Consider the following 16,859-nt stretch of genomic DNA (forward strand, 5'->3'; position numbering starts at 1 on the left):
GTGGTTTGGTTTCAAGCGGGAAGATGTCGTACAGACAACCGTAATATGTCACAAATGCGGCAAAAGCGTTGCTACAAAAAGTAGCAGCACTACTAATGTAGCATCATTTGAAAAGTCACACGTTAGAGGATGGGTGTCAAACTCTGGCCCGCGGGCCAAATTTGGCCCGCCATGTAATTTCATTTGGCCCTTGAGGCAGTATGCAATTAACTTTAGAGTTGGCCCGCCGGTATTATACAGTGGTGGTGCCGCTAATACTCATACTTGCCAACCCTCCAGATTTTCCCGGACTCCCAAATTTCAGTGCCCCTCCCGGAAATCTCCCTGGGTAATCATTCTCCTGAATTTCTCCCCATTTCAACCCGGACAACAATATTGGGGTTTTGGACTGGACTCTCACTATTATGTTCGATCCACTATGGACTGGACTCTCACACTATTATGTTGGATCCACCATGGACTGGACTCTCACTATTATGTTAGATCCACCATGGACTGGACTCTCACTATTATGTTAGATCCACCATGGACTGGAATCTCACACTATTATGTTAGATCCACTATGGACTGGACTCTCACACTATTATGTTAGATCCACTATGGACTGGACTCTCACACTATTATGTTAGATCCACTATGGACTGGACTCTCACACTATTATGTTAGATCCACCATGGACTGGACTCTTACACTATTATGTTAGATCCACCATGGACTGGACTCTCACTATTATGTTAGATCCACTATGGACTGGACTCTCACTATTATGTTAGATCCACTATGAACTGGACTCTCACTATTATGTTAGATCCACTATGGACTGGACTCTCACTATTATGTTAGATCCACTATGGACTGGACTCTCGCTATTATGTTGGATCCACTATGGACTGGACTCTCACACTATTATGTTAGATCCACTATGGACTGGACTCTCACAATATTATGTTAGATCCACTTTGGGCTGGACTCTCACAATATTATGTTAGATCCACTTTGGGCTGGACTCTTACAATATTATGTTAGATCCACTTTGGACTGGACTCTAACTATTATGTTAGATCCACTATGGACTCGACTGTCACACTATTATGTTAGATCCACTAGGGACTTGACTTTCACAATATTATTAAAATCCACTATGGACTGGACTCTCACACTATTATGTTAGATCCACTATGGACTGGACTCTCACACTATTATGTTAGATCCACTATGGACTGGACTCTCACTATTATGTTGGATCCACTATGGACTGGACTCTCACACTATTATGTTGGATCCACTATGGATTGGACTCTCACACTATTATGTTAGATCCACTATGGACTGGACTCTCACACTATTATGTTAGATCCACTATGGACTGGACTCTCACTATTATGTTAGATCCACTATGGACTGGACTCTCACTATTATGTTAGATCCACTATGGACTGGACTCTCACTATTATGTTAGATCCACTATGGACTGGACTCTCGTTATTATGTTAGATCCACTATGGACTGGACTATATTTTTGAACCGATTTCCGAACTCTAAATTGGGTGAAATTTGGCGAACTAAACGCCTTTCTGTTTATGCCTCTCTGAGCGACGACGTCAGAACGTGACGTCACATCGGTACTCAACACCATTTTTCCCTAACACATCAGACGCATCGAGTCATTTTCCGTTTTTTCGACTGTTTTTCAGACCTTGGAGACATCATGCCTCGTGGGTGTGTTGTCGGAGGGTGTAACAACACCATCGGGGACGGATTCAAGTTGATTTACGCAGAATGCGCATCGATTAGCACGGCATGCTAATCGATGCTAACATGCTATTTAGTACATATTGCAGCATTATGCCTCATTTGTAGCTATATTTGCATCCAGCCTTTCTCTCCACCCACATTTAATGCCAAACAAACACTTAGCAATCGACGGATTTAAGTTGCTCCAGTGTCAAGAGATGCGAAAGTCCCTCGTTTGGTTTTTACCGGCGATGCTACGACAGAGATGGCACAGAGATGGCAAGAATGTCTGGATATCCTGCGACACTCAAAGCAGATTCATTCCCAACGATGAAGTCAACGAAATCACAAAGGTGAGTTTTGTTGATGTAATTGACTTGTGTGCTAATCAGACATATTTGGTCGCGGCATGACTGCCAGCTTATTGACGCTAACATGCTATTTAGGCTACTTGTATGTACATTTGAAACTATATTTACATCCAGCGTTTCCTCCCACCCACATTTAATGCCAAACAAACACTTACCAATCGACGGGTTTAAGTTGCTCCAGTGTCAAGAGATGCGAAAGTCCCTCGTTTGGTTTTTACCGGCGATGCTACGACAGAGATCGCACAGAGATGACAAGAAATCTGCATATCCTGCGACACTCAAAGCAGATTCATTCCCAACGATGAAGTCAACGAAATCACAAAGGTGAGTTTTGTTGATGTTATTGACTTGTGTGCTAATCAGACATATTTGGTCGCGGCATGACTGCCAGCTAATTGACGCTAACAGGCTATTTAGGCTACTTGTATGTACATTTGAAACTATATTTACATCCAGCGTTTCCTTCCACCCACATTTAATGCCAAACAAACACTTACCAATCGACGGATTTAAGTTGCTCCAGTGTCAAGAGATGCGAAAGTCCCTCGTTTGGTTTTTACCGGCGATGCTACGACAGAGATCGCACAGAGATGACAAGAAATCTGCATATCCTGCGACACTCAAAGCAGATGCATTCCTAACGATAAAGTCAACGTGATCACAAAAGTGAGTTTTGTTGATGTTATTGACTTGTGTGCTAATCAGACATATTTGATCGCGGCATGACTGCCAGCTAATTGACGCTAACATGCTATTTATGCTACTTGTATGTACATTTGAAACTATATTTACATCCAGCGTTTCCTTCCACCCACATTTAATGCCAAACAAACACTTACCAATCGACGGATTTAAGTTGATCCAGTGTCAATGCAAAAGTCCTGATGGGTTGGTCTGCACATTTTACCGGTGATGCTAACGCAGACATGCGTGGCCGAATAGCGTCAATAGCTATTCGCTCAATAGCTTCAGTTTCTTCTTCAATTTTGTTTTCGCTATCTGCCTCCATACTCCGACCATCTGTTTCAATACATGCGTAATCTGTTGAATCGCTTAAAGGGGAACATTATCACAATTTCAATAGGGTTAAAAACAATAAAAATCAGTTCCCAGTGGCTTGTTGTATTTTTTGAAGTTTTTTTTCAAAATTTTACCGGTCTCGGAATATCCCTAAATAAAGCTTTAAAGTGCTTTACTTTCGCTCTCTGGCCATCTCCCTGTGACGTCACACAGTGCTGCCAATGTAAACAAACAATGGCAGATAGCACAGCAAGATATAGTGTCATTAGCTCGGATTCAAACTCGGATTTCAGCGACTTAAGCGATTCAACAGATTACGCATGTATTGAAACAGATGGTTGGAGTATGAAAGTATTGAAGAAGAAACTGAAACTATTGCGCGAATTCATAGTCATAGCATCGTTAGCATCGCTGGTAAAATGTGCGGACCAAACGATCAGGACTTTCGCATCTTTTGACACGGGAGCAACTTAAATCCGTCGATTGGTAAGTGTTTGTTTCGCATTAAATGTGGGTGGAAGGAAACGTAATATAGTTGCAAATGCATCTGCAGGTTATCCATACATCTCTGTGCCATGTCTGCTTTAGCACTGCCGGCAAATAGCATGTTAGCATCGATTAGCGTAGCATGTTAGCATCGATTAGCTGGCAGTCAACATCAATAAAACTCACTTTTGTGATTTCGTTGACTATCGTTGCAAATGCATCAGCAGGTTATCCATACATCTCTGTGCCATGTCTGTCTTAGCATCGCCGGTCAAATGTGGAGACACTCTGGCACATTCAATGGGGGTCTGGCGGCAGACACTTTGGCATCTTGGGGCCAGTGGTGCAACTTGAATCCCTCCCTGTTAGTGTTGTTACACCCTCCGACAACACACCGACGAGGTATGATGTCTCCAAGGTTCCAAAAAATAGTCAAAAAAACAGAAAATAACAGAGCTGAGACCCGGTGTTTGTAATGTGTTGAAAATGAAAATGGTGGGTGTGTTACCTCGGCGACGTCACATTCTGACGTCATCGCCTCCAGCGCGATAAACAGAAAGGCGTTTAATTCGCCAAAATTCACCCATTTAGAGTTCGGAAATCGGTTAAAAAAATAGATGGTCTTTTTTCTGCACCATCAAGGTATATATTGACGCTTACATAGGTCTGCTGATAATGTTCCCCTTTAAGCCACTGAAATCCGAGTCTGAATCCGAGCTAATGTCGCTACATCTTGCTGTGCTATTCGCCATTGTTTGTATTGGAATGGCTATGTGACGTCACAGGGAAATGGACAGTGGCTTAAGCAAATAGCAAAGATCAAGCACTTTAAAGCTTTTTTTTTTAGGGATATTCCGGGAGATGTAAAATTTTGTAAAAAACTTTGAAAAATAAAATAAGCCCCTGGGAACTGATTTTTATTGGTTTTAACCCTTCTGAAATTGTGACAATGTTCCCCTTTAAAATGTGTCCGACAATCATTTGTATTTGACAGTTATTGAAATATCTTGTGTGACATCATGCACAAAAGTGCACTTCTTTTGTTTTAAACTATTGTAGTGATGTTCTGTACAAAAAGTGCACTTTAATTTAGTGTTGTTTTGATACGTCATCTTAGTGACATCATGCACAAAAGTGCACTCGCAGCTTGTTTTAAAATGTCTCTGACAATCTTGCACTTTCTGTTTTGGAAATGACATGAATGTTTGTGCCACTGCTTAATAACTGTTTAATAAATACACTTTTAGTTGTGATTTCCCTCTCTGCATGAAAGTTTAAAAGTAGCATATATTAATGCAGCATGAAGAAGAATGTTTGAATGTAGACACATAGAATCATCATACTGCTGTGATTATATGCATCAAGTCTTCATTCAAGGCAAAATATGGAGATATATATGGTGTATCGTGACATGGCCTAAAAATATCGAGATATTAATAAAAGGCCATATCGCCCAGCCCTAGGCAGAACTATAATTTAAAGGAAAAGGGCGTTTTTTGTTTTTTTTTTGTATTTAATAGGCAGTACCCCAAGGTGGCTACTTTCAATACAACGCCATAATTCCTCATATCGGCCTCATAATTATCCCTCCGACATTTATCAACAACACCCAGAAACGCCGCCGGCTTCGCAGGGCCTGAGCTCAACCAAGATGGACTGATGCTAATTGGAAAAGTGTTTTTTAATGCTTTTCGTATAAGACGGCAGAGAAACATATTCCCTAAGCGTTCATCGTGCAACATTGTTAGCCTCGCCCTCCAGTCTTCCAGTATTATTGGTACTTATAAGAAATGTACTTTATTTTATCCAATTGACTTTTATGCACTTAGGTTACTGCATGGCTATTCAATAACGGAAGGTTCGAGAGCCCAAGATATCATAATTTGGATGTTTCTTTAGAAAGTGCCTCCGCAGGTTATATTCTTCTGAGACTGTGTTTACTTATTTAAAATGTAAACACATCAGCTTTCACACAGCACAGTCAATAAATGCATTATTCTGCCCTCGCTACTCCTTTCCAGCATGTGCAGACGGACGATAGTTAACAGCCTGAAGAAACAGAAGCAAAGTTTTGTTGACGATTGGCGTCCTTTCTTTTGAAATATTTTTATTCTTCTGTTTTATTTCTTCATACCATCCATCCATGTTTCTACCACTTGTCCCTCTCAATGTCGCGTCACCTCATCGCAGAGCCAACAGAGATAGACAGACAACATTGTGTGGTGAAATTTGTCCTCTGCATCCCCTTGTTCACCCCCTGGGAGGGGAGGGGAGCAGTGAGCAGCAGCGGTGGACACGCTCGTGAATATTATTTGGTGATTGCACCCCCCATTCCAACCCTTGATGCTGAGTGCCAAGCAGGGTTGTAATGGCTCCTGTTTTTATAGTCTTTGGTATGACACAACCTACCGATCTCAGGGCGGACACTCTAAGCACCAGGCCACTGAGTAGGACCTCAGAGGTTAAGGTGTCTGTACTATCAACATGTGACTACACAATTAAATTCCTTATGCCCCTAAATGTAATTACTTGTTCCTTATACCATTTCTGACAATTCCTGAAAGTTTGATTAAAAAACGCACATATTTTTTTATACAATTTATAGTGAAATGGTAAATGGGTTATACTTGTACAGTGCTGTTCTACCTTCAAGGTACTCAAAGGGCTTTGACAATATTTCCAGCTTGTCAGGTTCAAACACTGATGACATCTTTTCAACAGACAAGAAGTAAGGAATCATGCAGAGACAGAGTTCAATTTAGCTCATGAGGAGAACGCATGGAGCTGCACACTTAGTCACAGTCTCTCCCTACGCTTTAAGGTACAGCTCCCGCGTCCTTCTATTACCCCAGTCAACATCGGGGTTTGTACTCACGACCTTCCGATCTTAGGGCGGACACTACTAAAAATATAAACATTATAAAAGTATGTGTATTTTACATGAATAATGTCCATTGTAGTGTTGTCCTAATACCAATATTCTGGTACTAGAGCCAAAATTATTTAGATATGTTTCAGTACTTTGATACTTTTCTAGATAAAGGGGACCACAAAAAATAGCATTATTGGCTTTATTTTAACAAAAAATCTTAGGGTACATTAAACAGAGATGAATGTGTCTGTACTATCAACATGGGACTACACAATTAAATTCCTTATGCCCCAAAATGTAATTCCTTATCCCATTTCTGACAATTCCTGAATGTTTGATTAAAAAACGCACATGTTTTTTCATACAATTTATAGTGAAATGGTAAATGGGTTATACTTGTACAGCGCTGTTCTACCTTCAAGGTACTCAAAGCGCTTTGACACTATTTCCACATTGTCAGGTTCAAACGCTGATGACATCTTTTAAACAGACAAGAAGTAAGAAAGCATGCAGAGACAGAGTTCAATTTAGCTCATGAGGAGAACGCATGGAGCTGCACACTTAGTCACAGTCTCGCCCGACGCTCTAAGGTACAGCTCCCGCATCCCTTTATTTCCCCAGTCAACATCGGGGTTTGTACTCACGACCTTCCGATCTTAGGGCGGACACTACTAAAAATATAAACAATATAAAAGTATGTGTATTTTACATGAATAATTTCCATTGTAGTGTTGTCTCGATACCAATATTCTGGTACTGGAGCCAAAATTATTTCGATACTTTTCAATACTTTGATACGTTTCTAAATAAAGGGGACCACAATTTTTTTAAATATTGGCTTTATTTTAACAAAAAATCTTAGGGTACATTAAACATGTTTCTTATTGCAAGTTTGACCTTTCATAGAATAGAGAACATACAAGACAACTTGTCTTTTAGTAGTAGGTAAGCAAACAAAGGCTCCTTTTTTAGCTGACATATGCAGTAAAATTGTGTGTCATTTTCCATTCTATTATTTTGTCAACATTATTAAGGACAAGTGGTAGAAAATAAATGATTAATCTACTTGTTCATTTACTGTTAATTTAACTTAATAACTTTCTCTTTTAACGTGTTCTATTTACACTTCTGTTAAAATGTAATAATCACTGCAAGTGAAGTCATTTAGAGTCTAAACGACTTCACTTGTAGTGTTTATTATTACATTTTCGACCCTACAAAGTCTCAATGATATTGTTTTTTTAGTTACTTCTTTTCATAAAATCCCCCTCACTGCTCACATGAGGAGATATCAGCCCTCCGTCCTTGTCAAGTTAAAATAGAATTATTAATTCATGGAGTTCAGTCTGGGCTCAGGTTTTATCCTCATCGACTCACAATGTTGGCTCATTTTTCTACATCGTTGTGTCATTTTGGTGGTTTTTAAAATATTATTGCATTCATCTTGTATCAACACAGTTTAATCAGCAAAATGTATTTTGAGCACACATGCTCCTTTTACTAAAACTGCAAATATTGACCTGAAAATACGCCCGGATGGGACTGTTACCAAGTTTTAAGCAAAAAGCAGATATATATTCAAGTAAAACATGTTGTAAATGTTCCTGTATGACATTCAGATGATAAAATTGCATTTGTGTCAAAATAGTGGGGTCTTTTTTACTGTGAATATTTGCAATTCAAAAGTGGGATTAATGTGATTAAGAAATGTCTTTTTTTGTCCTAAAAATGTCAAAAACATTTGACAACACACATTTTTTTCATAATTTGTACAACTAATTTTTTCACAAAGAAAACAGCGGACATTTGTTTTTGGAGTATTTATTTTGTACGATTTACCGTAATTTTAGGCTGTAGAACGTGTCTGTATTCAAGCCGCACCCACCACATTTTTGAATAAATTAATATTTTCACATATATTAGCTTCACAGGATCATAAGCTACATATATATATATATATATATATATATATATATATATATATATATATATATATATATATATATGTATATTTATATACAAACATATACATTATATTTTTTATATATATTATTTTTTGATATAGATATGTTTATATATAAATACATACCTATATGTATATGTATATATATGCATATACATATATGTGTATATATATATATATATATATACATATATATACACATACATATACAGACATACATAAATATATACATACATATATATGTATGTGTATGTATATACATATATACTCACATATATATATATATATATATATATATATATATATATATATATATTTATATACAAACATATATATATATACATACATATTCTTTTTATATATGTATATATATGTTTATATATAAATAAATACATATATGTATATATACATACATATTCTTTTTATATATGTATATATATGTTTATATATAAATAAATACATATATGTATGTGTATGTATATACATATATACTCACATATATATATATATATATATATATATATATATATATATATATATATATATATATATATATATATATATATATATATATATATATATACACAAAGATTTTGTAAATGTTTATTTACTTAATTGTTTCCAAACGGTGCCTGTAACATAGCAGTAAAGCAGCTGATCAAAGAAAACAGGAGTCATCATAAAGGACCCACTAGCTGAGGAAGCTCGCTCTCCAATCAGCTAAACAAACTCCATTAGTCCACAGAGACGTTTGGGTGAATTTACGAAACTGAAACAATACAAAAAAATACCATTGTAAGTTGATAATACTAACACAGACACTTGTAAATGTTTTAGCTTATTCGCTGATGCTAACGATACCGGCTTGATTACGATAGCGCGTACAAATCTGCATGAAAGTACTCCGACGGACATCACACTTGGCAATTAAGTAAGTATGAATTGTTTTAGTTACATTGTAAAACTTACAAACATTGCCTGGATTGATGAATGGAGAATCATTTCGAGTAAAAACGCTATGGACAAATATACTAAGAAAGTACTGCTCCTGCAGTGACCAAACTTGTCCAAGAGATGGCGCCGTAGCACAAACAATAACCCACCTTTTCAGTGTCTCGGTCGGTGTAATGTAAAATAAATAATGAACGCAAAACATTATGGCTGTTATCCAAGAACAATCTTTAAATTATCCGCACCATTTCATAAGCCTGAGGGTTCAAAGCGTTGGAAAAAAGTAGCGGCTTATAGTGCGGAAAAGAGGGAACTCATTTCAGGAAAGAAATAGCCATGTTATACGAAACACAAACTTCACTGCAGGAGAATATGAGAAATTTCAAGTGAAAAAAGACCTTGAAGGGTGAGTCAGTCTTACCTTCCCTGCACTTTGATGTCGGAAATGGCGTAGAAGTATCTGGACAGGTTGTTCTCGTCCACCATGGTGGCTCCAGTGGCTGGCTTCAGCAGCTTAATCCTCAAATCGGTGATGGTGAAGAAGTCCCTCAGGTTCTTGGTGGTATCCAGCTGGCCGTACAGCGAGGCCATGTTGTGCAGGCGGGGCCCGGCGAACAGAGCGAAGCGGTCCTTTATCTCGAAGCGCACCGTCTTGTCGTTCTTCCACACGTAGCCCCGCGAGTAGTCCTCGGTGCAGATGATGTCCAGCAGGGTGCGCTGGGTGAGATCGCCCACCGTCTTGGGTTCCATGGTGAAGCCGTCCAAGCAGTCGGTGGCGTAGAACTGATAGGGGGTCCACGTCCGGCCGTAGTCCAGCGACTTCTCCAGGACCATCTGCTCCGGTCGGCCCGATTCGAAAGTCAGGACGATGTCGTCGGTCAGCTCGATGGTCTTGTTCCACGACAGCGTGATGTTAACCTGCAGGGGCTTCGGGTATTTCTTCCAGGAGGTGGACTGCCAGAAGGTGGTGGGGTTGCGGCCCTCAAAGTCGAACATCAACCTGGGCGGGTGCGCCAACTCCTCGGTGCTGGCGTCGCACTCGTTGTTGCACATGTAGGGGTTCTCCTGTAAAGACAGGAAAAAATATATTCCTTTTTATACAAAGAGATGTGTTTTAAAAACTTTTTAGTCATTATGGAACCTTAAACGTTTCTAAAAGTGGACGTTTTTTAAATTGCCCCAACGATACATCCATCCATCCATTCATCTTCTTCCGCTTATCAAAGGTCAGGTCGCGGGGGCAGCCACTTCGTCCAGCTCTTCCCGGGGGATCCCGAGGCGTTCCCAGGCCAGCCGGGAGACATAGTCTTCCCAATGTGTCCTGGGTCTTCCCCGTGGCCTCCTACAGGTTGGACGTGACCGAAACAGGCATTCGGGTGGCATCGTGACCAGATGCCCGAACCACCTCATCTGGTTCCTCTCCAGCGGCTTTACTTTCAGCTCCTCCCAGATGGCAGAGCTTCTCACCCTATCTCTAAGGGAGAGACCCGCCATCCGGCGGAGGAAACTCATTTCGGCCGCTTGTACCCGTGATCTTGTCCATTCGGTCATAACCCAAAGCTCATGACCATAGGAGAGAATGGGAACGTAGATCAACTGGTAAATTGAGAGCTTTGCCTTCCGGCTGAGCTCCTTCGTCACCAAAACGGATCGATACAGCGTCCGCATTACAGAAGACGCCGCACCGATCCGCCTGTCGATCTCGCGGTCCACTCTTCCCTCACTCGTGAGCAAGACTCCTAGGTACTTGAATTCCTCGACTTGGGGAAAGTTCTCCCGGGGGATTCAGAGGGGTTCCCAGGCCAGCCGGGAGACATGGTCTTCCCAACGTGTCCTGGGTCTTCCCCGTGGCCTCCCACCAGTTGGACGTGCCCGAAACAACTCCCTTGGGAGGCGTTCGGGTGGCATACTGACCAGATGCCCGAACCACCTCATTTGGCTCCTCCCAATCTGGCTTTACTTTACTGGCTTCTCACCCTATCTCTAAGGGAGAGCCCCCGCCACCCGGCGAAGGGAACTCATTCCGGCCGCCTGTACCTGTGATCTTGTCCTTTCGGTCATAACCCAAAGCTCATGACCTTAGAAGAGGATGGGGACGTGGATCAACTGGTAAATTGAGAGCTTTACCTTCCGGCTCAGCTCCTTAGTCACCAAAACGGATCGATACAGCGTCCGCATTACAGAAGACGCCGCACCGATCCGCCTGTTGATCTCGCGGTCCACTCTTCCCTGACTCGTGAGCAAGACTTCTAGGTACTTGAATTCCTGCACTTGGGGAAAGTTCTCCGGGTGATTCCAAGGAGTTCCCAGGCCAACCGGGAGACATGGTCTTCCCAACGTGTCCTGGGTCTTCCCCGTGGCGTCCTACCAGTTGGACGTGCCCTAAACACCTCCCTAGGGAGGCGTTCGGGTGGCATCCTGACCAGATGCCCGAACCACCTCATCTGGCTCCTCCCAATCTGGCTTTACTAGAGCTTCTCGCCCTATCTCTAAGAGAGAGACCCACCACCCGGCGGAGGAAACTCATTCCGGCCGCCTGTACCCGTGATCTTGTCCGTTCGGTCATAACCCAAAGCTCATGACCATAGGTGAGGATGGGTACGTAGATCAACTGGTAAATTGAGAGCTTTGCCTTCCGGCTCAGCTCCTTCGTCACCAAAACGGATCGATACAGCGTCCGCATTACAGAAGACGCCGCACCGATCCACCTGTCGATCTCGTGGTCCACTCATCCCTCACTTGTGAGCAAGACTCCTAGGTACTTGAATTCCTCGACTTGGGGAAAGTTCTCCCGGGGGATTCCGAGGGGTTCCCAGGCCAGCCGGGAGACATGGTCTTCCCAACGTGTCCTGGGTCTTCCCCGTGGCCTCCTACCAGTTGGACGTGCCCGAAACAACTCCCTAGGGAGGCGTTCGGGTGGCATCCTGACCAGATGCCCGAACCACCTCATCTGGCTCCTCGCAATCTGGCTTTACTAGAGCTTCTCACCCTATCTCTAAGGGAGAGCCCCGACACCCGGCGAAGGGAACTCATTCCGGCCGCTTTTACCCGTGATCTTGTCCTTTCGGTAATAACCCAAAGCTCATGACCATAGGTGAGGATGGGAACGTAGATCGACCGGTAAATTGAGAGCTGAGCCGGATCGATACAACGTCCGCATTACTGAAGACGCCGCACCGATCCGCCTGTCGATCTCGCCATCCACTCTTCCCCCACTCGTGAACAAGACTCCTAAGTACTTGAACTCCTCCACTTGGGGCAGGGTCTCCTCCCCAAAACGGAGATAACACTCCAACCTTTTCCGGGCGAGAACCAACAATGGTGTCCCTAATTGAACTTCTAATTGTACTTATTTTGTTGTTGTTATTTTTATTACCAAAGAACCAGTGTCATCTGCAGTGGACATTTGTCTTAACAACTTAATGCACAAATTTGCACTTTATTTGTTTTAAACTATTGTAGTGGCGTTCTGTACAAAAAGTGCACTTTAATTTAGTGTTGTTTTGATATGTCATCTTAGTGACATCATGCACAAAAGTGCACTCATAGCTTGTTTTAAAATGTCTCTGACAATCTCGCACTTTCTGTTTTGGAAATGACATGAATGTTTGTGCCACTGCTTAATAACTGTTTAATAAATACACTTTTAGTTGTGTTTTCCCTCTCTGCATGAAAGTTTAAAAGTAGCATATATTAATGCAGTATGAAGAAGAATGTTTGAATGTAGACACATAGAATCATCATACTGCTGTGATTATATGCATCAAGTGTTCATTCAAGGCTAAATATGGAGATATATATCGTGGTCTAAAAATATCGAGATATTAATAAAAGGCCATATCGCCCAGCCCTAGGCAGAACTATAATTTAAAGGAAAAGGGCGTTTTTTTTTTTTTTTTTCGTCTCTAACAGGCAGCCTCAAAGTACCTCAAGGTGGCTACTTTCAATACAACGCCATAAATTCCTCATATCGGCCTCATAATTAGCCCTCCGACATTTATCAACAACACCCAGAAATGCCGCCGGCTTCGCTGGGCCTGAGCTCAACTAAGATGGACTGATGCTTGTTGGAAAAGTGTTTTTTAATGCTTTTTATGTAAGACGGCAGAGCAACATATTCCCTAAGCGTTCATCGTGCACATCCAAAATGAACATCCAAAATTGTACGGAGTTGAAAATAAAGAAAATAATTGAGTTCTGTTAGCCCTTCTCGCCCATGAAAACACAAGTGCTGGCTTCACTGTCACCTCTAAAAGTTATTTCTTTGCCTTCGCCACCCGATCACCATTCCACCACTGTTCTCGACTGCCTTTCCAGCACATCCTGGTGTGCTTCATACTCCGGATCCTTCTTTATGATGTCGCTGCATGGATACCATACTCTCCTCGTGCTTTCCGCCGCCACACAAATTGCCCGTGTAATTGATATTCCTGTGTGGTATTTGAGCCGAGATGGGAATAGAATCCAAATGAGTGTTTTTTTTTTTTTTTTTGTATAAAACATACGAGGGGAGAATGGGGGGGGGGGTCTGTGAGGACATGCATTTTTCATAGGGAATCCATGCAGTGTGTGTGTGTGTTTGTGTGTGTGTGTGTGTGTCTGTGTGTGTGTGTGTGGCGAGAGAGGAGCTTCTTGATGTGTTTGTTTTGAGAGAAGGATGGAGTGTTTGAAATCTTTTTTGCTTCTGTGCATGTGTTCTTGTATTTCTACCCTTCTTGAGAAATCAACAAGGAAAAGTTTCGTCCTTATGAGGACCGGTGAACAAGTTGGGACATAAATCACGGTCCCAATATGGAAAATCACCCGTGGTGGTGATATCCATCAAAATGAGGGTGGTCTCAAAAAGGAGGGATTTTTTTTTTTTCAAATTGACTGTGTGTCGGTTTTAAAAGTGCTCCTCCTCTGGTCAACATATGAAAAAACAAGTGTGTGTAAGAAGTTCAAAAACGCCCCCTTTTGGCCAACATTAATAAAAAATAAAAATAAATGTATAGAGGGACATAAAGTAATAACTTGAAGAAAATAATGAAGATTAAAAAACCAATTGCAAACAAAAAAAAATAAAATTGCTAAAAGCAGTCTTTCCTCACAATGTCTCAACCTTTTTTCTTATAAAATTGAGAGCAATTTCTCATATTCTTTCTGTTTCTGTAATATTTTCTCGTAAAATTATTACTTTTTTAATGTAAATCTATGACTTTTTAATGCAAAATGGCGACATTTGTCATATAAAAATTCTGACTTTCATCACAATATTGCCTTTTTTTGTTGTTCTTGTAAAATAGTGTAATTTTTTGAGTAAAATTCCAATTATTATTATAATGTTGCCAACATTATAAAGTTTTCTCATGAAATTGTGACTTTTGTTGAAAGCCACGCCTGGTGGTGAAATATTTAAAAATGAGGGTGGTTTTAAAAAGGAGGGATTTTTTTTTCAAATTGACTGTGTGTCCGTTTTAAAAGTGCTCTCCTCTGGTCAATATATGAAATAACAAGTGTGTGTAAGAAGCTGAAATATGCCCCCATTGGTCGACATTGATAACAATTTTTTTTTTAAATATATATAAATAGATTTTGTAATTACTTGAAGGAAATAATGAAGATTAAAAACCAATTGCAAACAAAAAAAATAAAATTACTAAAAGCAGTCTTTCTCAAAATGTCTCAACCTTTCTTCTTATAAAATTGAGAGCAATTTCTCATATTCTTTCTGTTTCTGTAATATTTTCTCGTAAAATTATAACTTTTTTTTATGTAAATCTATGACTTTTTAATGCAAAATGGCGACATTTGTCATAAAAAAAATTCTGACTTTCGTCACAATATTGCCCTTTTTTTGTTGTTCTTGTAAAATAGTGTCATATTTTGAGTAAAATTCCGATTATTAGTATAATATTGCCAACATTAAAGTTTTCTCATGAAATTGTGACTTTTGTTGAGTAAAATTATGACTCTTTTCATAGAATTGCCAAAATGTTAAGCTTTTCTTTTGAAATTGCGACTGTAAAATTCCAACTTTTATCATAATATTGCAATAATAATTTTGACTTTTGTTGGGTAAAATGACGACTTTTACGGTGTGTGTGTGTGTGTGTGTGTGTTCTTGTATTTTAACAATTCTTGAGACATCAACAAGGAAAACTAGCTTCCATATAAGGACCGGTGAACAAGTTAGGACCAAAGTCATGGTCCCAATACAGAAAACCATCGCATCTAATAAAGAATGTCTCATTTGCACCCCTGGTGGTTAAATCCATCAAATTTAGGGTGGTCGCAAAAATGAGGGATTTTTTCAAAATTGACTGTGTGTCGGTTTTAAAAATGCCCCCTCTCCTGTCAACATATGAAATAACAAGTGTGTGTAAGAAGTTCAAATGTGCCCCATTTGGTCAACATTGATAACAAAAATTAAATTAAAATATACAGAGAGACATAAAGTAATAACTAGAAGGAAATAATAAAGATTAAAAACCAATTGCAAACAAAAAAATAAAATAACTGAAAGCAGTCTTCCTCACAATGTGTAAACATTTTCTTATAAAATTGAGAGCAATTTCTCATATTCTGTTTCTGTAATATTGTAATATTTTCTCGTAAAATTACTACTTTTTTATGTAAATGTATGACTTTTTAATGCAAAACGGCAACATTTGTCATATAAAATTCTGACTTTGATCCCAATATGGCCAATTTTTTTGTCCTTGCAAAATAGTGACATTTCTTAGGTTAAAATCAGATTATTATAACATTTCCAAAATGTTAAAGTTTTCTTGTGAAATTATGACTTTTGTCGAGTAAAAGTTTTTTATCTTTTCATGAAATTGCCCAAATTTTAAGCTTTTTGTTGTAAAATTGCGACTGTTATTGAGTACAATTCCAACTTTTTTCATAAAATTGCACAAATTTTCTGTTTTTCTTGTACAATTTTGACTTGTGTTGAGTAAAATGACTTTTATTATAGTACTGCAAAAATTCTAAGTTTTTCTTGTGAAGTTGTGACCTTTTTCTTGTGAAATTCCGACTCATTTTTCACAAAAATCTTTTTTATATTTGCATAGTATGTATATATTATTAATGTTGTAAATACAAACCTTTATATATCTAGAAAGGGTGGTCCTAAAGAGGTTAGCATTTTGCGGAAGTCTCAAGAAGGTAACAAATACAAGAATGTGTGTGTATGTTCTTGTATTTCTACCCTTCTTGAGACATCAAGAAGGAAAAGTAGCGTCCATATGAGGACTGGTGGACAAGTTAGGACATAAATCATGGTCCCGATACGGAAAACCACGCCTGGTGGGGAAATCTTTAAAAATGAGGGTGGTTTTAAAAAGGAGGGATTTTTTTTTTCAAATTGACTGTGTGTCGGTTTTAAAAGTGCTCTCCCTCTGGTCAATATATGAAATAACAAGTGTGTGTAAGAAGCTGAAATATGCCCCCATTGGTCAACATTGATAACAAAAAA

At 39.6% G+C, this 16,859-nt stretch overlaps 1 protein-coding gene across 3 annotated transcripts in view; it reads right to left on the minus strand.

Annotated features, from left to right (window-relative positions):
• Positions 1-16,859, minus strand: part of LOC133568766 (netrin-G1-like) — a 262,230-nt gene that overhangs the window by 129,018 nt on the left and 116,353 nt on the right. For all 3 annotated transcript variants that reach the window (XM_061920895.1, XM_061920894.1, XM_061920896.1), the window contains one exon: positions 9,819-10,462. In XM_061920895.1, coding sequence (XP_061776879.1) covers positions 9,819-10,462 — 644 coding nt within the window. The remainder of the gene's footprint in view (positions 1-9,818; positions 10,463-16,859) is intronic.

This window comes from Nerophis ophidion, linkage group LG14 (genome assembly GCF_033978795.1).
Source record: "Nerophis ophidion isolate RoL-2023_Sa linkage group LG14, RoL_Noph_v1.0, whole genome shotgun sequence".
Taxonomy (NCBI): Eukaryota; Metazoa; Chordata; class Actinopteri; order Syngnathiformes; family Syngnathidae; genus Nerophis; species Nerophis ophidion.